Source organism: Hyperoodon ampullatus (assembly GCF_949752795.1).
Source record: "Hyperoodon ampullatus genome assembly, chromosome: 10".
Classification (NCBI taxonomy): Eukaryota; Metazoa; Chordata; class Mammalia; order Artiodactyla; family Ziphiidae; genus Hyperoodon; species Hyperoodon ampullatus.
The window spans coordinates 95,302,897-95,326,423 of NC_136923.1; the positions used below are offsets into that span (position 1 = coordinate 95,302,897).

Below are 23,527 nucleotides of genomic sequence, written 5' to 3' on the forward strand. Positions count from 1 at the left end.
ATATCTTTGTGCATATATTAGGTTGAGCCACATGAAATTACCAATCTTCAACATTTCGACCTATAAAAATGACAAGTTCGTATGGTCCAATCTAGTAGATTTTTAATATTTTGGAGTATCCTCTTAGATTAAATTTTCAGAGTTGGGTGACTTGAGCAAAATTTACGACCATAAAACACTTTTGTACATATTGCTAAATTGCTTTCCCTACCAGTTCTACAAATGTGTAATTCCTACTAACCTTTTATGGAAGTGTCTACTTGCACCTTAATATTTTTAATTCTTTATATGTTGATAGCCACTTCCACAGCCATATTCCCTCTCTTCTCTCTTACCAGCACTTTGTAGCTCTCTTATGGCTCATAACACATTCTTCTTCCCGCATGTGTTTTACACATATGGGTGGATAAGAAAACCACTCCTAGAGGACAAGGACAATCTCATTTTTCTTTGTATCTTCTAGGCTGGTGCCTTGTGCATTTCATTCCTTCATTCAGGAAACAGTACAGAGTTCACACAACGGACCAATAACTGAGACAGGTGCAGTAGGCATTCAAAAAGCTCACTGAACTGAACGCCGCTAGTATCAGATATCCTTTTATACCAGTAGGTCTCATTTAAAACTCAAGCCCCTACGTTTGAAATTCCCAAATTGAGATTTTTTAATTCTATGCTACACTAATCCGGAAACAAGCTCTGAAAGTTTAGATTTAAATGTGTGGACTATGTAAGCGCTGTTCCCTCGGCCCTGTTAATAATTCCTTAAAATGCACCCCAGCGCTAACACGTTGGGGGACTTCGGACGGGGAAAGTCTGGAAAACCCAGGGCAGCCCGGTGGTGCACGGACTTTTCATGGGCTTCTGAAGGGCGCCAGGGTAACTATGTCTTTATAAGGACATCCGTGTATGTCCTTATAAATATGCAAATCGTGGGAGCGCCGAGCTCATTCCAGTTCCGAGAGGGTCCACACCCACCTCCTGGTCTTCCCAGTCCCCTACACCGAGCGGGCCGGGGGCTCGCTCTGGACCAGACTCGCCTCTCTCGGGGTGCCTGCTCCACCGGACGAGCTCTGCTCCGCCCCGGGCGCCCGCCTCCCAGCCCCTCCCTCAGCGTGCACTGGGAGCCCAGCCCCGCCCCCGGCGCGAGCTCGGAGCCCCGCCTAGCCGCTCAGCTCCGCCCCCGGAGAATGCCCGGAGCCCCGCCCGTCCGGCAGGAAAGCGCAGGCTCGGCGCCACCGCCCACGCTCGCTCCTGCCGTTGGTGTCTGCCTGGGCCCGCGCGTGACCGGCATGAGCGCGTTCGCGGGCTAGTGACCGCGTCAGGGATGGACTGCGGCTCCGTCGCGAACGAGAGGCCGAAGCGCCGGCGGCGGCTTTTGCTCTCCCTGGCCGCCGGCCGCGGTGGAGGCCCCGGAGGCCGCGGCGTCCCCACGCGCCGCCTCCTGCCCGGGCTCCTCGGCGGTCTGGGGGCGCTGGGCCCCCGCGCCCCGGCGGCCCGCGGCGGCGCGTCACGTGTCTCCCCGCTGCTCTTCCTCCTGCTGCTGCCCTCCCCGCGCCGGCCGCTGGCGGACTGGGGGCGCTCGCGCGCCGGGCCCTCGGCTGCCCCGGCGGCCCGCGGCGGCGCGAAGAGGTGCCACCCGGGCCTGGCCCCGGGCGTCGCCAGTGCGGCGGGCGCGCTCCACCTGTGCCTCGGCCAGGTGGCCGCCCTCGCTTCCTCCAGGAGAGGTGAGGGCCGGGGCGGCGGGAGCAGGGCGGGTCAGCCGAGGTCGCCGGGCTCCTCCGAGCGTGGGGATGAAGGTCTCTCTGGTCCCGCCCTCTGGGCCACGCAAACCTGAGCTTCCTCGGGTGAAAAGACCGGAATTATTCGGAATGCGGGCACCAGGTGACTGGCGCAAATCGTGATGGGCTGCGGCGGGGTGGGGTGGGGGCGGTGCGTGCGGGCACAGCGCACGCGCGTTTGTAGAGCCGTTTTGTCAGGTGCACAGCGTTTGGGGGCTCGGGTGAAGGGGTGTGCAGGAAGCTGGCGAGTTGAGGCTCGAAGCTCTGGGAGACGAAGGGATTGTTTCACAATTTAATTGCAAACTCTCGTGGATTCATTACTCTGCCTGGCACTTTTCTGGGAACTCGGGATGGTTATCAGTCAACAAACTCTTTTCCTTCTTGGCGCTTAATTGTAGCAGAGGAGATTAATATATATACATATATAATAACATCTGATAAAGGCTGTCGGAAAAAATAGAGAGGGTAAAGGTTAGGAGGTGGAGTGGGCCTTCAGTTGCTAATTTAAATGGAGTCCCCGGAATAAGTTTGTTTCATTGAGAAGTTGGCATTTCATTAAATACTTTAAGGAGGTGAGAGCAGTCACGGCCTGCATGAGATTAGACTCAGTTTACTAGATTGCAAATTGCCGATTAAAAAATCATCTGGGAGAATCCTTATTAATTAGCAAACTTGGCAAAAATCTAACTTTGGATAGTCTATGCATATCAATCAGTGGCTATCAGTAACTACACTGATGGCTATTTAAAAAAACGTTTTTCTCAACAGACATGCTCGGTAAATGTTAGTTGCATCTAAAATTTAAGAATACCTTTGGCTGGGGAAGAAACTGGTTGGTAGTGCAAAGAGTGAAAGGAACTTTATGTACAGAGGCTGGGAAATGAGTGGTGAACTGTCAGTGTCCTGCAGTACCTGTGAGTCTTTATTTCTGTACTTTGCCTTTAGTTGCTCTTTTTTTGACAAACTGGTAATTTGTGATTTGGTTTCCTCTCATAATTCCATCAGCTAATGAGAATTTTGTCCCTTCGTCTTCAGCCTAGTGGTTTGTTTGGTGTCCAAGGTTCTCAGTAGAGCCACGTAGACTTAAGGATGTTTATGAATAGGAAATTTGTGCTCAGTTTCCTCCTCTGTCCAGAGCTAACTTTGGGCTTATTTTGTGTGTGTGTTTCACATCCTTTTGATATGCTGAAGGTCCCCCAAAAGGAGAATTACATATTACACTTTAACATAGCTCTCTTTACTTGTTTCCCGGTTATTAGTGGGAATTCATAGTTCTTGGGCCTCGTTGTGTTGTCACAATAAAGGAGGAAAAGTGAGTCCGAGGTGTTCCCAGTGCCAGAGTACTGCTGTGTCCCCAGGCGCTGCCCTATGATAGAGGCAAGACGGAATTCACCCTCCATCAGCCAGAATTGGAGGGCCAAGTGGCAAGTGACTAGGCCCTTTCTCCTCGTTTCAGCCCGCAGTATATCTTTGAAATAAGCTTGCAGTTTTGTTTTAAATCACATGAATGATTATTGTTATTAGAAAAAAGGAATTTGGGACTAAAATAATCCCTTCACTTTTCACAAACCAGTTCTAGACCCAAATGTTCTCAAGCTCCCTGACCCACGGGACAGTCCAGCACGGTTCTGAAGTGGGCAGGGTGGCTTGTAAAGAGCCCTGTAAGAGGTGCAATCATTCATTCATTCATTTATCTGCCATCCAGCTCGGGCTGTTCTCTGTTAGGGTCTCTTCTCATGGAGGCCAGTTTTTGCCCAGGGCTGGAGATAAAGGATGAAAAAAGAGGTGCCAGATTTAAGTGAGCTCACTTACGTGAAAAGAGAAGACCATAGGTGAAGAGCAGAAAGGAGTTCATCTCAAACTTTCTTTCTAGATAGTCTCTCGATTTGGATCTTAGAATTCATGTAGTTGAATTTTCTTTTAAGTTATTTCTGGACCAGGCCCTCTCCTAGTCACACAAAAATAACTGGCCACTCTTGGGGAGCTTGGACTAATATACAGACATGGGAATAAACGTAAGTGCTGTGGTAGAGCTATCTGTACTGGGCTGAGAACACAGATAAGGAAGCAATAAAGTTTGCTCCCTGACCTGGGAGGAGGCAGCAGAGAGAACCTTACAGGGTAGCATAATGCCCTGCCCGGAACATAATGTATGCTTAGCACATTGTCACATTGGATGAGGAAGGGTAAAAAGGTTGCTTAAAATTTACCAGTTGAGAAAGGGGAGCAAGGCAAGCTTAAGGATGGAGTACCAAGGTCTGCACGTGCAGGAAACAGAATAGTCTAGGTGGCTAGAACAAAAGCTGAAACGATAAGTGGCTAAATTAGGACAGGCTTTGTATGCCTTGCCAAGGGCCTTACACTATAGGCTAGTGCTTCTTTGAATCTAAGCACCATCCCGCCCACCTTTTTTTTTTTTTAACCATTAAACACACACATGCATACCCGAGTTGTTGCATTTCATAGTTTGTCAGTCTGCAAACCGTGTTTGGTACAGAGCGATTCCTGGCTCTCTGGTACTTACCTTGATGCAGACTGTGACCACAGCCACCCCACTCTTTGCACGTTGCTAGTAATTTGGGAACCACTGCTTTCGTCTTACAGAAAAGCAGCAGATCTGTAGGGTCCTGTCCATGTCACATTTTTTGCTTACTTGGAATTTCCTTTGAGTGTTTAGGGGTTGAGGATAAGAGTTGATTAGCTGAAGTATTTTTCTGGTCATTTAGGACAGGTACTGAGAAAACCTTTGAACTTTGAGTTAGTAGATGACTGTTCTGTCTTCTCCCACTCTTCTGCAACACCTGGCATCATGGAAAAGTAAGAACAAGTATGAAGCAAGATTTTTATATAACTATGTTTATTACATTTAAATAAAAGATTTTCTAATTTTATATTGTCCATCTCTCTTTTTCTTTTTCTGTCAAAATGTCTTTTTTAGTGTGATTGTAAGGAGGTATTATGTTTAAATGTCCTTTCTTGACAAAATTACAGGCTCGCATTGCAATTGTTCTATGTTTTTTTAAAGCTGCTTTTTGTAGTTTGTGGAATACAAAAGCCAGGAAACCATTACTATACTACTTCCTTCAAATGAGCACCTTGAAACAGGTTTACAAAACAGGTTGGATCTGTGGTTAAGCGCACAGAAATCCATAGCAAAGGTAATATATAAATTGTTAGAACACATCTCTCCAAAGGTAGCCTTTTGCAAAGACAAGGAAAGAAAACTACAGACCAATAGCTTTATGAAAATACTAGCAAACCAAATCCAGCAATATGTAAAAAGGAGTATACACCATGACCAAGTGGAATTCTGTCTCAGGAATAGCAGGTTCACTTAACATCTGAAAATCTATTCATGTAGTACGCCATATCCACAATATACAGGAGAGAAACTACATGATCACCGCAAGACAAAGAATTTGACAGAATTCCATACCTCTTCGTGTTAAAGAACACTTGACAAGTTTGGAACAGAAGGGACCCGCCTCACCTTATACAGGGCATCTGAAATACCCACAGCTACCATCATACTTAATGGTGAAAGAAGGAGTGTTTTCCCTCCAAAGTCCGGAGCAAGGATGTCTGCTGTCACCATTCTGTTCAACACTCCGTTCAACAACTACTAGAAGTTCTAGCCGGGGCAGTTAGGCAAGAAAATGAAAAGACATCCAGATTGTAAAAGAAGTAAATTATCACTGTTCGCAGATGACATGACCTGGTACATAGAAAACTCTAAGGAATTCACTAAAAAAACTATTAAAGCTTATAAACAAATTTAGCAAGATTGCAGGATACAAGATCAATATACAAATTGTACAAAAACAAAAATCAGTTGTATTTCTATATACTAGGAACGAAAAATCTAAAAAACAGTTCCCTTTACAGTAGCATCAAAAGGAATAAAATACTTAAATGTCACCCAAAAAGAGCACAAAAGTTATACTCTGAAACCTACATATAACATTATTAAAGAAATTAAAGACCTAAATAAATGGAGAGACATCCCATGTTCATGGTTGGAAGAATTTAGTATTGTTAAGATGGCAGTACTCCCCCAAATTGACCTACAGATTTAACACAATCTCTATCAAAGTTTCAGGTGGCTTCTTTGCAGAAACTGATAAACTAACCCTAAAATTCATATGGAAATGCAAGGGACTCAGAATCGCCAAAACAATCTTGAAAAAGAACAAAGTTGGAGGACTCACTTCCTGATGTCAAAACTTACTACAGAGTTACAAGTAATCAAGAAAATGTGGCACTGGCAGAAGGCAGACATATAAATCAATGGCATAGAATGGAGAATCCACAGATAAGTCCTCCCACTTATAGTCAGTTGATTTTTGATGAGAGTCACAAGACAATTTAAGGGAGAAAATAGTGCTGGGACAGCTGGACCTCCACATGCAAAAGGATGAAGTTGAACCCCCATCTCACACCATATGCAGAAATCAACTCAAAAGGATCAAAGACCTAAATGTGAGACCTAAAACTGCAAAACTCTTAGGAGAAAACAGATGTAAATCTCTGTGTGCTCCGATCAGCCAGTGGTTTCTTAGATATGACACCAAAAGCATAAGGAACAAAAGAAAAAGATAAATTGGACTTAATTAAAGTTTAAAAGTTTTGTGCTTCAAAAGGCACCATCAAGGGCTTCCCTGGTGGCGCAGTGGTTGAGAGTCCGCCTGCCAATGAAGGGGACACGAGTTCGTGCCCCGGTCCGGGAGGATCCCACATGCTGCGGAACGGCTGGGCCCGTGAGCCCTGACCGCTAAGCCTGCATGTCCAGAGCCTGTGCTCCTCAACGGGAGAGGCCACAACAGTGAGAGGCCCGCGTACCGCAAAAAAAAAAAAAAAAAGGCACCATCAAGAAAGTCAAAGCCAACCCACAGAACGGGAATATTTGCAAATCATACATATGATAAGGAACGTGTATCTAAAATGTATAAAGAATGCTCTTAATTCAGTAATAAAAAGATTCCCCAAATTTTTTAAATGGGCAAAGGGTCTGAATGGATATTTCTCCAAAGAAGATATACAAATGGCCAATAAATGCATGAAAAGATACACATCATTAACCATCAGGGAAATGCAAATCAAAACTACAATGAGATACCACTTTACACCTAATAGGATAATTATAATAAAAAAGACATAATAACAATGTTGAGGATGGGGAGAAATTGGAACCCTCATACAGTTAGTCCTTCTTCTGATGACGAGGTAAAAAAACAATTGGCATATCTATACAATGAAATATTATTTGGCAATAAAAGGAAATAAGATGCTGACATACTACACTGGTGGGTGAACCTTGAAAATGTCACTGTATGTAAAAGAAACCAGTCACAAAATATCACGTCTTAATGATTCTATTCAAATGAAATGTCCAGAGTAGGCAAATTCATAGAGACAGAAAATAGATAAGTGATTGCTGGGGGGAAGTAGGAAGATGAGGGGGTGATAGCTAGAGCGTAGCTAGAGGGTATAGGGTTTCTTTGGGGATGATGAAGATGTTCTGAAGTTGATTGTGGGATGGTTGCACAGCACCATAAATATACTGAAAACAACTGGAATATACATTTGAAATGGGTGAATCATATGTATCTAAGTTATGTCTCAAGCTGTTGTAAAAAACCAGATAGACTTTTGAGGTATGCCCTGTTTTTTCATGGTGCTGAGTTGCTTTTGTTTACCATCAAACATCCACCTGTTTTGAACCGTATTGTCCTTTCCATTCTAGAGCTGAGCGTCTGTGCTGGGAGCCTGCATCTGGAGAGCAAAAGGAGAGATTTCACCTCTTCTCGGAGTAGGAAGCTCTACTTTGACACCCATGCCTTTGTGTGTTTACTCGAAGAAAATGGTAACCTCTCTCATTTGGTTACTCAGTGCCATAGAAAAACACTATAAATTAGGACTTCCCTTATGATCTTATCAAATTTCTCATATTTCTCTTTGACTTTTAAGTCTGTAGGTAATCTTTTGGTCAAGTCATCATTTTTTAAGTCCTTGTTTTTTGTTTGAGGACATTTTTGCTTCATCAGTACAATTGAGACTTTTCTCCCACATATTCTCTTTGTCCAAGTGAAGCATATGTTTATCACATTGCTCTGGAAGTATGGTATTATAGGTGAAAAATTAGACATAAGCCAGCAAAACTCAGGAATGATTCCTATGACAGCTGTCTAAGCACGAAAGTGATAGTTTTATTCCTGTGCGTCTTGTGTGCTTCAAAATTTTTATGAAATTAAAATGTTGCTGAACAACAGTTATTGATAATTTCAACTCGTGGTTTTTTAAAAAATATTCAGACTTTTTCTCTTACTGCTGTTGAGTTAACTAATGTAAAAGATTGCTCTGACATGTATGACAGTTATTGAAAGTGCACTTAGTATATAGGTAGCATTCTCATATTTAATCTTATCTAGACAAATATACAATTTAATACACATTATAATTCTCTCTATTGTGACACATATATTCTCCAAATCAGAATCTCAGATATCATAGCTTATGTCTGAAATAAATCTGTGTTTTGACTTTATTGTATAGTTATTCATCCTGTTGTGTGTGTTCATATCTGAAAGGCTGCCCTGTGTAGACGTGCTTTACGTGCCCAGGACACTGTGTTGGGGTGGATCTTTCTGTGCTTATGTGGGACAGTTAGCAGCTCTGGGTTCGAGCTCTGCCACGTTCCAGCTGCATGGTCTCACAGTCCTTTCTGCCTTCTCAGTTCCCATTTCCCCCTTGGTAGCGTGGGCATAATAAGAATTCCAAAGAGCCCTTTGAGTGTTAAGTAATGTACTTGAACGCACTTTGGGAAAACGGTCACATGCCCTGTGATAATTTTTACAGCTTTTCTTCTCAAACTTGAAACAGTTAGCCTTTTTCACCAAGACTTCTTTCAGCTCAGAATTTAAAAAAGAAAAGTAAAAGTGAGAAGAGGGGCATCTAAAATTATCTTGTTAAGCAGAAGTCTTTCTACTTTTCTTTTTCTTTCGTTCTGTTTCTTTTTTCTTTTTGATGGACCTGTGTTCTTGTATTCAAAGTAACCAATTGTAAAAAGACATCTTAGAGATAATAGGGGCATCTCAACATACACTAGATGTTTGATGATATTAAAGGAACATCATTAATTTAGTTACGCGTAACTATGGCCAGGTAGCTGCAGTGGTCCCAAATCCTGTTTCCCAGTGAGAGGTGGTATTTGTTTCCCCTCCCCACTTTCAAGATCCATTTATTTATTTATTTTTGACAAATTAGAAATAGCAGATGTTGAATGTTTAAAGTGTGATGTTTCAGTATATGTACTGCCTGCTTTTCTTGATTTTCCAACCCTGGCCCATGAATATTTGCATATTTCAAGACCAGTGATGTGAAGACCCCACTAGATGTAGGGTGTGCAGGTGCTTACATGAACGATGGGTGTCTGCAATGGCTGGGTTAGGATAAGGCCAGGAAGGACCCCTCAAGGAATGTTTCATCCTTTATCCATTTTTCTCTCCAGAGTTATGTCTCTTGATTCACAAAACTTTCTCTGTGTCTGTAATCTCACTAGCCCTGATTCTGTCCCATTCTCTCATTCCTACAAAAAATTAATTTGCATATGGCAACCCAGGAGGTTTTCAGGCTTCTCCTTTTTCTTATCCTTTCTCCTCCTGTAGGTGGTTCTAAATTATAAGGCTTTAAAGTTTCTTTTCTTATCAGCGTAAGTTCTCTTTGGTCTCCCTCTTTCTTTTCTTCATAATTCCCAAACCTAATTATGTTTAACTATGAACTCTAATAAGTTTTAAAATTTTCAAAAGACATGTTCATTTTTAAAAAATTAGGAAGACAGAAAAGAAACAAGAAAAACTACTCTGAATCCCAGTACCAGAGTTAAACAGTGTTCACATTTGGGTGATTTTTTTCTAGCTGTTCATGACCCACACATTGAAAATTAAAGGATTTTGAATAAAGTGAAAAGAGTAGGTCTTTGGAGGTCTTTTTGTCTCCTTTAAATTTGTTGCTTTTTTTTTATTATAAAATATGCTTAATCTCATCCAAATTGAATCAGTTATATCTTTATCCAAACAAATGTGCCATGGATTAATTACAAGAATCAGTAAATTCTTCTGAAGTTCTTATAGCTGGAAGTTTTTTTTTTGTTTTTGTTTGTTTGTTTTGTTTTTCTTTGTTTGTTTGTTTTTTGCAGTATGCGGGCCTCTCACTGTTGCGGCCTCTCCCGTCGCGGAGCACAGGCTCCGGATGCGCAGGCCCAGCAGCCATGGCTCACGGGCCCAGCCACTCCGCGGCATGTGGGATCTTCCCGGACCGGGGCACGAACCCGCATCCCCTGCATTGGCAGGCGGACTCCCAACCACTGCGCCACCAGGGAAGCCCATAGCTGGAAGTATTTAACGGAAAGAATTGTATTACAGGGACTTATGCATCTTAAGCATTTCAAATTAAGCATTTTAATTAGAATTTTCAATGTGAAATACGTTACTACCTAAAGTTATTAAAAACAGTAGCACTGCTGAGTTGAGTCTTTATGTAATTCAGTTCAGCAGCATTTATTGAGTATAAAAGAATATATTTTTTCCAGTTTGAGCCCCCCTCACTTGTGATTGAGGAAAATTATGGAAGAAAAATATAAGAGCCAATTTTGTCTTTTAACATTAAGTAAATTAACAGCTGAATTATTATTTATATAGCCACTGATTTGACTGATTTGTGCTGGACATAAAATAAATAAGCTTTCTCTACTTAAGTAAATTATTTTTTACTAACATATACATTTTGAAATTAAGGAATTCACATCCACTGTAGAAAATTTAGACAGCACAATTACCTAGAATATTTGTTAAATTACAGAAGAAATAAATTGTATCTATAGTTTTGAGGCTTGCATCTTTTCACTTCACCTTGCACTGCAGGCATCCCCTGTGTCATTATGCATTCTCTTTTTGAAAACATGGTTTTTGATGGCTAGGAGGGACGTCAGAGCTCAGTCATCCCAACCCCTCATTTTACACGAGGAAACACTCCGATGTGTCCTACTTGTTCCGAGTGACAGACACATCACAGCCTGTGGCTAGACTCTACCCTCCTGCAACACTAGGCTCTCCACCTGCTTCTGAATTCAGACATCCACTTGCATGTGTCCGTTTGCATTCTCCCCCTTTCTATGAAGGGTTTTTCTATTCTGGCAGCTAGAGTCTCCTGAGTGACTGTCTTTGTGTGTTTGCCTAGGGTTTACTACTCAACAAGCAGAAATCATTGTCTCTGCCTTAGTCAAAATCATGGAGGCCAACATGGATATCGTCTACAAAGATATGGTCACCAAGATGCAGCAGGTAGCTTTGCTGGGGCACTTGAGCAAATTTGAAATCTAATGATGGGGTATTATTTGTAATATATGTTTTGGGATAATATTCTGTTGAAAAGCATATAGTAATTTTAACATAAACGAGAGACAGATGGCTACAGTGACATAAAAAATATTTATTCAAAGCTATTTAGTCAGCTGTTATAGAATCACTTATGTTTGAAAACTGACTCTTCTAGTCGACCGTGCTTTAATAAATGGAGATGCGGCTAGAATTATAGCAGCTGGTCCTCTGACTGCCACCCTTTTAACTGTGATTCACTTGATGCCGATAACTGGAAATTAGTTCTTATTCTTTCCTCATTTTCAGTCAGAGGAGGACCTTGCTGAACCTCTTTCTTTGTTCCCATGTCCTTCTAGTTTCTCAATAAGATGATACTGGGTAGAGACAGTAGGAGGTAGACTTCCTAGGCCAGACTAGGTTATATGTTTTGTTTTTACTTTCCCAGGAGATCACTCTTCAGGAAATAATGTCTCAGATTGCTAATGTGAAAAAAGATATGATTATTTTGGAGAAGAGTGAATTTTCAGCCCTCAGATCAGAAAATGAGGTAAAACTAAAGAACCGCTCATATTTACCAAACGCCTTATATTAAGACATTGAGATGTGATATACATACACAAAAGTGTACAAACAAATGTACGTCTCGATGAATTTTCAGTATAGACGATCAGTCAAATCAAGAAAGAAAAAAAAAAAAAAAGAGACTGTGACCAGTGCCCCAGAAGTGCTGCTGATGCCCCCTTCTGGTCACTCCTCCCACAGCCGAAACCATTATCCTGACTAACATGGCTATTGAGTGGTTTGGCTGTTCCAGGGTGGAATCACAGCGTGTCTTGCAGTGATAGGTCATTCTTTTTCATTGTTTATAGTGTTTATAGGAATATGCCACATTATTCTACTGCGTTGTATGTTAGAGTTGTTTCCAGTTTGAGGTTATTATGAATAAGTGCTGCTGTAAAATATTGCTTCGTTTCTTAAAGTGTGGTGTTTGGGATCAGCGTTTAAATAAGTGCTATCTTTGTGTCTTCCTTTATTTTCAGCCCTATTTAAAGTCCCATGAAGGAAGTTCATTTATTATCTGTTGTTCTTAATCTTATAAGAAACCGCCTAGCAAAAGATCCTTCTTTTGCTAGAAAAAGGTAAACTGTGAAACTGTCAAAGTTGTCTTGAAGTCAGTTATTTGAGGGCAGAATTAGTTAAAAGAAAAATTGAAGGAGGAATTAAAGCAGGGCCTCTGAAGGGAGATGAATATATTGAAAACAGTTGTGTTACTAATTTTATGTGGCCTTCAAGATGGATTAAGACGTATCTCAAGACACACCATGATTGTAGTACCATCCTGGCATGACAATCATTTCTGCCACTGAGACTATTCAATTATGGTTGTATTCTGAACGTGGCCGAATTTGTGTTGAACGAGGAAAGAACTTGTTCACAAATACATGTTCTGATAGTTGTTTATTATGTTTTTCTTATAATCTTCTAAATATATCCTTGACATTTCTTGTTAATGTGTTTTTAGAAAATAAAACTTGAACTACATCGGTTAAAACAACAAGTAATGGTAAGATCTTCATTCCTGTTTGCTTGCTTGTTTATAATTACATAAGCTAAGTAATAAATATAATATCTGAAATACTTATATGTTCTTAAAAACTTAATTCTGTGTTAAATATGTGTGTGATGTGTCTCGAAAGTACACATTGGAAGATTTAACCAAGAACATAGCCAATGAATAAGTAACTGATGTCTGTAACCAAATTCATTAAGAAAATTGTGATCTAGAAGGAATGAAGTCATTTTTAAATAAAAAATTTTCTAAAATAGCTACCTGGAACCCTTAGATTATCTTAGGAGAGATTGTCTTTAGAGAATTACATGTGATTTTAAACTGCCAACTGTGCCAGCTGTTTGATTTTTTTTAAGTTGAAAAGACATTGATGTTAAAGAAGAAAAGGTTTTGATGAGTGTCAGAAGGAAGACTTTACTTAAACCAGAATTTAATATTTTACTTCTTTGAGTCCATCTCTGCTTTCCAAAGTTGTCCAAGGAACAGCTTGATTCATAAATTTCACAAGGTGATTGCATTGGGAATCTTGAGGTTAAAAGCAACAATAACCCACTCTAGGCTGACTTAAACATAAAAGGGGATTATTTGTATACATAATTGGGAAGTCCCTGCAGGGCTGACTGCAGAGTCTCCTGACCTCGCTAGTCTCCAGCTCCATTTCTCTGTGCGCCCCTGGCCCGGCCCTTTCCCTTAGCCCCTTCTGGGGGAGCAGTGGAAGCAGCAGGTAAGGCTCACATCCTCACAGAGTTTGGATCTCTTACTTTGGATTTCTTTCTTTGTTGTTTGCCCTCCCACTAGGATGAAGTGATCAAAGTCCGAACAGATACCAAATTAGATTTCAATCTAGAAAAGAGCAGAGTAAAAGAATTGGTATGTTTCTTTACTAAAAATATAGTATGAATTAATTTCTTTGCAGGATGGAACATTGGTCAAGTCTGTTTACATACCATTCAGAAGTACTGTTCAATATTTATCTGTATATCATTGTTAGGCACAGTTTTTTCTTTATTTTGACTATATTTTGAATTAAGGCTTAAATTTGATGCTTTCAAAGGGAACATTAAAATTAAAATCTTGGTCAAATCAAGTTTGAATCTTGTATGTTTCAGAGATACTAAATTATGTGTCACTTAGGCATGAATAAAGAAATTAAATTCAATCTTGATCTATTTGATACTGACTTAAACCTCTTCTGGGTCCCAATTTTTCAAAAGTTAAGTTAATTATCTGGTTTGAATAATATTAAATTATTAATATTAAATAACGTTAAATTCTATGTTAAAATTCAAGATTTAAAAAATATTTTCATATAGTTTTTTTTTAATAGAGAAAATGACTACTGCATTGTTTTGAAGTGCAAATTCTAAATGATTCTTGAAGTTATATTAAATTGAAATTTTCTATTAGGGAAAGTAGTACTATATATTTGTTACCAAAAAGATATCACAAAATGTGGGTTGTAAATAAGTGGAAGGGAGATATATATATATATATGACACATATATATGACATATATATATATACACACACACACATATATATATATATATATATGTCAGTACAACAACTTGTGGGATCCATGCCCAAGACCTAAGAAAACTGTGGAAATATTGCTCCGCTGCCCTTTGAAATGCCTGTTTATGTGCATTTCAAAGGCAATACATATAAATACAATGTTTTTCCCTCAGGGCTTTCACAGTAACTTCTTGTTGTAAATTTTTTAATTTTAATGACATATAATTGACATACAACATTACATTTCAGGTGTACAGTGTAATGATTCAATATTTTTATATATTGTGAAATGATCACCACAGTAAGTCTGGTTAACATCCATCACCCACATTGTTACAAAACTTTTTGTCTTACAATGAGAACTTTTAAGATCCCCTCTCTTAGAAACTTTCAGCGGTACAATGCAGTATTATTAACTCTAGGCACCATGCTGTATATTACATCCCCAGAACGCAGTTATTCTGTAACTGGACGTTTGTACTCTTTGACCCACCTTCTCCCATTTCATCCCCTCCCCGCCCACCTCTGGCAGCCACCAATCTGTTCTCTGTATCTGTGAGCTCGGGTTTTTTTGCTTTTTTTTAGATTCCAAATATAAGTGAGATCATATGGCATGTGTCTTTCCCTGTCTGACTTAGTTCACTGAGCATAACACCCTCCAGGTCCATCCGTGTTCTTGCAAATGGCAAGATTTTTTTTTATTTTATGACTGAGTAATACTCCATTGCATATATATATACGCACTGCGTTTTCTTTATTCATTCATCCATCGATGGACACTTAGGTTCCTCCCACGTTTTCGCTATTGTAAGTAATGCTGCAATGAACATGGGGTACGATAAGTTGGATGTTTTATATGTGTGGGGTTGCCTCTAGTGACTTTTAACCCGTCTGTCTTTTTGTTCAGGCTGTATTTGCATTTCTTTATTTATTAGTTAGATACCTTTTTTATTCTCAGCATAAGCAGAAATAGGGCATATACAGCATTTTTTACTAACAAAGAACTGGATGCACATGCAGACACTGAGTATTCACAGTTGTTCATTGTCTCCTCATTTTTCACAATTTACTTTTTACTTTTAACCAAAATGTGCTACAATGATAAATGAAGCTAATATTGAAATTCAAACAAGTACTTAACTGTATTTTGGAACTGCCTCTGGATTTCAAGAGTTAAGTTGAGCTTTGTTATACAGAATAATTATTATGTCCATGTTACCTGTCTTTGTAGTCTTGAAACACTTTTAACCTTGAAGATTAAATCACTTAGTATTACTAAAATATGTAATGATCGTATGACTAGTGTCTAGAAGAGGAAGAACTCTTTTGGTTACCTTTGTCCTTAGGGTTGTAGACTTAGCAGGAATTCCTTATTCACTTGATTTAGGAAGATTCCTGTAGCTAACCGAGCCAGGAAGAACTTCATTTAGGAGATTGGGAGATAGAGGATGTGAACATGGATTAAAGCCAATGAATTTATGTGATTTACTAACCTAGCTGAGAAGTCGTTCTTGGTAATCCTAAATTCAGATTACTCTGAAGTGCAGGGCAGTAGTATATTAGTGTGCAGCTAGCGTGAATTTAACTGCACTGAGCAAGATAAGCTATTCAAACCTCTCATTCTCTTGTTTAATAAAGTTATAATACTGTTTCAACAAAATTAACTGTGATGATATTTACAGCCAGTTTCAAAAGCAGTGTAGCCTGTAAACTGCTGTTATTTTAAAAATTATGGCAGTCTGTCCTACAGAGTGAAGTAAGTCAGAAAGAGAAAAACAAATACCATATGCTAACACGTATATATATGGAATCTAAAGAAAAAAAATGGTTCTGAAGAACCTAGGGGCAAGACAGGAATAGAGACACAGACGTAGAGAATGGACTTGAGGACATGGGGAGGGGGAAGGGTAAGCTGGGATGAAGTGAGAGAGTGGCATGGACATATATACACTACCAAATATAAAATAGATAGCTAGTGGGAAGCAGCCACATAGCACAGGGAGATCAGCACTCTGCTTTGTGACCACCTAGAGGGGTGGGTTAGGGAGGGTGGGAGGAAGACGCAAGAGGGAGGGGATATGGGGATGTATGTATACGTATAGCTGATTCACTTGGTTATACAGCAGAAACTAACACACCATTGTAAAGCAGTTATACTCCAATAAAGATGTTTAAAAAAAAATCATGGCAATATCAAGACTTAGGTTTTTCCTTTCTCTTGTGGTTGAGTCAATATTGACTTAGTGAAAACCGGAGTTTTAAGGGGTGCAGAAAATCCCATTCCACCCTGCCCTCTGGTGGTGATCTGGCGCATAGCTCGCTCGCTCTCGCGCTCGCTTGCTCTCTCCCTCTCTCTCTCTCTCTCTTTCTCTCTTTCTCTTTCTCTCTCTCTTTCTCTCTTTCTCTGAAACCCTGGAGTTGAGCATTCTTTGGTCCTTCAACTAGTTCTTGGTTTGGGGTTTTGGGTTTTTTTCTTTTTTTTACTCCTAAGCTATGCTGTTTCTATACTTTATCCCCCCGGTAGTCACAGGGGAACATTGTATGGCTAGAAAGTTTCTAGATACTTCAAAACCATTAATTTTTTCCCCTATAACAATGTTAATTTATTGAAGTTTTTTAATTCTTCACTTATAGATTTTCATTTGCTCAGTTAAATCCTAACGCCCACCACTAAGGTGATGTGTCTGATTTTGGTCTCAGTGTCAACAAAATTGCACAGTATCTTTGCACAGATATTAATAGCCAAAGGCAAGATACCATTTTAATTCTGGGTAGAACTAGTCAGTTCCCTTAGTGACACTGGATTGTGACAATGCCCATGTGGGTTTGTTTTTTGTTTTTTTCAATTAAAACCAACATGTGATGGTTTAGTGTATTTCTTGTATCTGTATATTTACATAGTGTTTTATAATCACAAGGCGACATCTGTGTCACAGAATAATATTCCTTGAAACTATTTTTTTTCCCAACTTTATATCTTTTCTCTCTTCTGTCTAAGCCTCAAATAGTGACCAATTTTGTTTGTGGTTACAATGGGATAGCTCCTAAATTGAATTGTTACCCCACTTTTTTCAACCCTCTCAAAGCCAAAAAGCATATGTCCATCTAAATTGGTCCCGGGGAATGCTGTTATAATAGTGGGAGGGACCTAGAGACATCCCAGCGAAGAGATGAAAAGAGAAAACCAGCAGAGAGTGGTGGAGGGTGACAAAAGGGAATCCAGATGTTGGAGCAATGAGTGAATATAAATAAGAAACCCCAAAACACAGATCAAAAGGAGAAGGCAAGTAGGCTACTTTACCCTAGGGGTGGCTTCTAGTGGTACATATTCTTGGAATTACTGAGACCCGAATATTTAAGGCACCAGAGGAGGAGGAGAGAGAGAGGAATAAATCAGAATCTGACCTATGTTACATGTTTGTTTCAGTATTCATTAAACGAAAGGAAGCTGCTGGAAGTAAAAACAGAAATGGTATCATTGGTAAGAAAAGATTCACTTTTCATCTTGCAGAACTGAAACTCTACCCTTGAAGCACCAACCCCTCCTTTCTTCCTCCCGTGGCTGCCACCATTCTATTTTCAGTTTATGAATCTGACTATTCTAGGTCCCTCATGTAAGTGGAATCATAAAGTATTTGTCCTTTTGTGACTGGCTTATTTCACTTAGCATAATGTCTTCAGGATTCCTCCATGTTGTAGCATATGTCAGAATTTCCTTCCTTTTTAAGGCTAAATAATATTCCATTGTATGGATGTAGTACATTTTGATTATCCTTGTGGCCATTGTGAATAATGCTACGAACATGGGCATACAGATATCTATTGGAGTTCCTGTTTTCAATTCTTTTGGGTATATATACCGAGAAGTGGAATATCATAGGATTTTTTGGTACACAAAATACTTAATTATCTTAATGAAACTTTAAATCTCAGTGATTGAAGAATAATAAGGAATGGAGATGTTTTATTATATTTTTAGCTTATGGCATGCATAACTTATTTTCCATCCTATATTACCTGGGACCTCTGAAACCTGCAAGAGACTTCCATGAGAGAATACTGAACTATTCCTCTGGAATATTTTACTCATCCAGGCATTTATTTCCTTATTCATTACCTGAATTATTTGTCACAGGGAACTACTTACTTGCCCTAGGACTTGCAGTGAAGTATTTCCAATGCTTTTACGCATTAATGAAATGTTACAAACCCTTTATAACATCAGCCAAACTTACCACCCTTTGGGAGTTAATTGTGTATTATATTTGGGAAAGAATGCATATAGGTCCTTGGTGGCCAAGCCTCATAATAATAAAACACTTGGCATTCGAACTGTAAAGGAAGAAAACTTTTAAAAAATGTGAACAGAAATAGCATCAAGCCAAGCGCTATTGCTTTTAGATTACCTAAGATTCCATTCGTTTTGTTAAAGCACTTTCTGTATACCTTTCACTAAGAGGAATTCAGAAGGATGAGGCATAGTCATTGCCATTGAGAACAGACCAGCTTCATAACCTTAATCTTACTTGCAGAGCAGTCTATAATTTAAAAAGCTTCCCTCCGTCAGTTATCACGCTTGATTTTCTAAACAGCTTATGTGAAGGCAGGGCCAGTGTTACCTTTTTCTTTGTCTCAAACAGAAGGAAACAGGCCTAGAGATAGCCACAGCCCTGACCAGTACACTACAGCCTGAGGCTAGTAGAACTCAGACTAAAGCCCAGGCCTCCTTAACCTGACCCTGCTGGGGAGGGACTCTAGGACTAACAGCAGAGGGGAATGCATCCAAAGTGGTTTAATGCTATGAATCTTTCTTTAAAAGCACGCCCAGCAAGATCGGGACATCACGCAGACAGACAGGAAGATAGATACCGAGGTTGCTGGCCTCAAAACCATGCTTGAGTCACACAAGCTTGATAATATTAAATATTTAGCAGGTAAGCCATTTTGTATCTAGATAGTTTAAAACAAGCTGAAAATAAATTTAAACAAAGAAAAAAAATTTTTTTTCATTTTTTGGCCATGCCACGTGGCATGTGGGATCTTAGTTCCCTGACCAGGGGTCGAACACGTGCCCTCTGCAGTGGACGCGTACAGTCCTAACCACTGGACTGCCAGGGAATTCCTAAAATAAATAAAATGTATAAATAAAGTCAAAGACAGATATTGCATTTGGTTGATTCTAACACAATTTTTTTTTCATGTTTTAACATCTCTGAAATTGGAAGGCATCTTACAATTTCCAATAGATGGAATATCATACAATAATTGGCATTTTTCTTTCTTTGTAAAGTACATGATTTTATTTACTACTGTTGATGGAATCTTAAATTTCATGAGATACTGGCATCGAGCTATAGTTACTTGGAGTTATTTTTCGTAACATTCAAGATGGAATATTTTACAGATAGTTGAGTTGTGATCTTTTCTGCTTCAATGGGTGACACTCCTTATAAGGTGTTACTTTGCTTTTGCAATTTTTGAGCCAAAAGAGGGAAGGAAGATATGTACCAAAAAAAATTACTTAGCCATTATTTTAACTCAGATTTAACATTTTGGATCAATCAATATTTTGAAGTCTAATAGTATTTAGAAGTAGGATTTGCTCATCAAGTTAAAGGGTGTGTCCCTATGTGTTACATGTGCATATACTTTATGACCACAGAATTTTTGTGATTCTGTACTTTTACTGAAAAGTTTTCTTGGATATTGGATGCATTTGTACTTTAATGATGATGGTCTCAGGTGTGGGGTTTTCTAATAGGCAGGTGTTTCATGGGATGTGGCACATCAGTGAGCAAGCCAAGTTTCTTGGGTTTGGTTTTACTTTCTTGGTGGATAAGTGTCTGTTTTCTTAATAAAAAGATGTTCCCGCAAGTAATTGTTAATAGAACTAATACTATGCACAATTGTTTTTTTTCTTACAGGATCTGTATTTACGTGCCTAACAGTAGCTCTGGGATTTTATCGTCTGTGGATGTAATAAAGTGTCTATTTAAAGAGCATTTTATTGTTTTGCCTTAAAAATACCAGATTGCTGTGCTTTTTTTTTCTCATTTCCAATTTTAATGCTGATTTTTTAATTTAATGCATATTATTTATTTTTTGCGAATTATGGACATATAACCAAGGCAGAGAAGTGAGAAATTTCATAACTGCTTCTTCCATCTTTTCTGTTTAGTTGACTTTATAACTCTGAGTGGTGGTGGACGAAACAAGGAAGACTCCACTCAGCTGGGCCACTGAACTTGGTCTAACCTTTGGGACATACCAACAGTAAATATTTGTATAACTCTCCACAATTTTAAATCTTCTGTTTTAATCGAGGATTTGGGGTCTCCATTTAAAAGGCACAGGAGCTTTACTAAGTGCTGAAGAATCACTGTAACCAAACCAAGAGCACTGAATCCTCTTCACCTACTGACCCAGACCCTAATGTCAGCCGGTCCCTGTGTTAGAGGTTGTGTTTCAAGTCCAGTTGGTTGGTAGCCTCATGCTTCACTGTACTTTACACCCAAAAGAGATTTTTTTTCTTGTAATTTCCATTGTCTTAGTTATTGTTCTGTTCTGTGCCTTCCAGCTAGAAAATCTTGTTGCCTGATGAAGCATTGTGATTGGGATGCAGACTCTCTCAGCCTCCTAGAGTGGTAACTTCCTCTCCCTCCCTCCCTCCCTCTCACTTGGCCCCTTCTCCTCTCCTCCCTCTTGGTGTGAGAGTTGTTACAACGCCCCAGGTGTGGCACTGCCTCCCTAGAAAACAGGCTCGCTCTGGGCATGGAAGTCTACTTCAGTCTGTGGGACAGGGTTTCTTCCTTCTGGTCTTCGTCAGCTTTTTATATAAGGGAGGCACAGGGTGTAACTTCTGTAGCAATATCTAGATATGTAGATAGTGCATGTACTTTCCAGAAATGTCTTTAATGAATACGCCTTTGCCCATTACAAGCTCAGGTCATAGGCTTTGAAAATTAGATAATTTTCATGCCAGGTATCCTAATCTACGTTGATTTCTTTGGTTGTTAAAGACATTCTCATACCAACCTTACCTCTGTATTTAAAATTCCAAGATACAACTGGGGGTATTTTGGAGACGCACATTCTCATCTTACTTGAATGACCTGCACGTAGAGAGAATAGCATTTGAGAAATGATGACACTGAATGGCACCTTCCTGTCTTTCTCCGCGTGCACACGTGTGCATATAACCTGGTCCAGTGGAGAAACCACATAGAGACTTCTGGATCAAACTGGTACAAGTGCCCATCATCACTGTTCCATCCACACTGGCGAAAAGTTACCCTCTGTCCTTTGGGTGTCATTTCTAAACTTTGTAAAGTGTGAGCCGTTGCCTTGTTTGAAACATTTGTGTGGCATAAAGATAAGTATAAACATCAAGTACTTTGTCATGAGTGCTGTAAGTTTCAAAGTGAATAACAATTTAATCTTTTTTCGACTAGATCCAAAATTATCTTAACTGGCTCATAAAATATTTTATAGATATATTCTTCCCCTTTCAGAGAAGGAGCCCCAGAAAATACTGTTAAAGAGTTAAATAAATGACATCCCATTAAGATCACCTTTGCAATATAACTTTGGCTAGTAGGAGCCTGAAGGAGCTTGGAGCACAGATACTCCTCCAAAAAAAAGAATCCCCAAGAGGAAAAAGTACTGTATGCAATTCTGTTTCAAAGCAAATAATAACTTTTACAGGTTAAAAACAGAAAGTGAAGTGACCTTATATCCTGACAAGATTTTTTTTTTTTTTTTTTTTTTTTGCGGTACACGGGCCTCTCACCGTTGTGGCCTCTCCCGTTGCGGAGCACAGGCTCTGGCGCACAGGCTCAGCAGCCATGGCTCACAGGCCCAGCCGCTCCGCGGCATGTGGGATCTTCCCGGACCGGGGCACGAACTCGTGTCCCCTGCATCGGCAGGCGGACTCTCAACCACTGCGCCACCAGGGAAGCCCCTGACGAGATATTTTTTAAATAACATTTCGGTTGGGTGACTTCCTGTCCTCTGTCAGAAGTATTCCAGATGACATTCCTACTGGTGATGATGGGGGCCACATCAGTCTGTCAGTTACTTTGGACCACTGATTTTGCTGCAGGGTTCTCTGCAGTACGGAACAGCCCCCCACCTTCTCTGCCTTGGGAACAGTGCACTCTCCTTTTGGTGACCTGGATTGCGTGCGTATACGGAGGCTGGGAGGGTTCAGGACCATGTTCCCTTTCTTTAGTCACATGTATTCTATTTGAAAAGCGTAAGAGCCAGAAATACAAGTGTACCCTTCCTGGTGTGGACCCAGACGTCTGTGAACACGTAAGTGACTGGGACTGGACACAGTGTGATGGCTCCTGAGCTCACCTGGCTTAGAGGATGCAGGTCACTTTAGGAAATTAGGCATTAGCACTCATAAGGGGGAAGATGCCTGGCAAAATCCCCAGATGCCCTGCGTCCAGCACATGGGGAAACCAGCTATAGCAAGGTCCTGAGAATTACCCCTCCAGGCACAGGTGCCTAAAGCAGGATGTCAGGTGGACAGAATCTGTATTTCCTGTTCATGCACAAATCAGGAGGTTCCTCCGCCCTCCTGCTTTCTCTCCCCTCCCCTACTCTTTATCTTTTTTTAAAGAGCTTAAACTCCAACCCCACTCCTTTCGTGGACCCTTAATAAGCGAGCCTGTTTGTGTGTACGGTTCTTTACAAGAAACCTGAATTTTGATTTCCATGCTGGTCTTAGTCCTCAGCTGGTTTTCCAGCTCAGTATCTAACAAAACTCAGTCTGAATGTCTTCATCTTTTCCCTTAAGTATGCCAAGTACCTCAGCTGAAGTCACAGGTTCAGGAAGAAGGGCTTGACTCAAACCAGCCATCTTCCTGGAATTTGTCTCTGAGCTCTTTAAAACCCAAAATCCCGAGCTGCAGTGTCCATGTCGCTGCCTGAGTGGTGTCCCTTTGCAGCCACATGGAGCTATGGGCTCTTCCCTCTTCTCCAGGCTCCTCTGCAGTCTCTCCTCCTGTTAATTAGCTGTGTCAGCGTTGGCAGGCACCTCTCTTCCTCCCCCCTGCTATGCTGTGTTCTTAAGAATTTTGGCGTCATTTCTGAACAAATGTCATATAGATGGCACTATGGAACTCATGTCTAGAAAACTGGCTCTTAACATATGTTTATCAAATGTGTTGTGACTTTTCTGACACTAACGCAGAAACATGTTAATCAGGAATAATTTATTTATATAAAACGTTTGAGACTGTTTAGCCTTTTATCGGAATTTCATTTGGAAAATATCACTTTCT

General features: G+C 40.2%; 1 protein-coding gene and 1 long non-coding RNA gene across 2 annotated transcripts; both read left to right on the forward strand.

Annotated features, from left to right (window-relative positions):
* Positions 1–1,324: 1,324 nt before the first annotated feature.
* MCUR1 (mitochondrial calcium uniporter regulator 1) lies at positions 1,325–20,261 on the forward strand (the record flags this gene model as incomplete). Its single annotated transcript, XM_079713972.1, has 9 exons — positions 1,325–1,724; positions 7,522–7,641; positions 11,013–11,116; positions 11,598–11,699; positions 12,675–12,716; positions 13,521–13,592; positions 17,665–17,718; positions 19,057–19,171; positions 20,162–20,261. 9 exons carry the CDS (start codon positions 1,325–1,327, stop codon positions 20,215–20,217), a joined length of 1,065 nt encoding a protein of 354 aa, XP_079570098.1. The 3' UTR covers positions 20,218–20,261.
* A 202-nt stretch (positions 20,262–20,463) lies between these two features.
* On the forward strand, positions 20,464–21,598 carry LOC307059086. Its single transcript, XR_013811108.1, has 3 exons — positions 20,464–20,510; positions 20,815–20,881; positions 21,299–21,598. It is a non-coding gene; the product is annotated as an uncharacterized lncRNA (long non-coding RNA).
* The last annotated feature ends 1,929 nt before the right edge of the window (positions 21,599–23,527 follow it).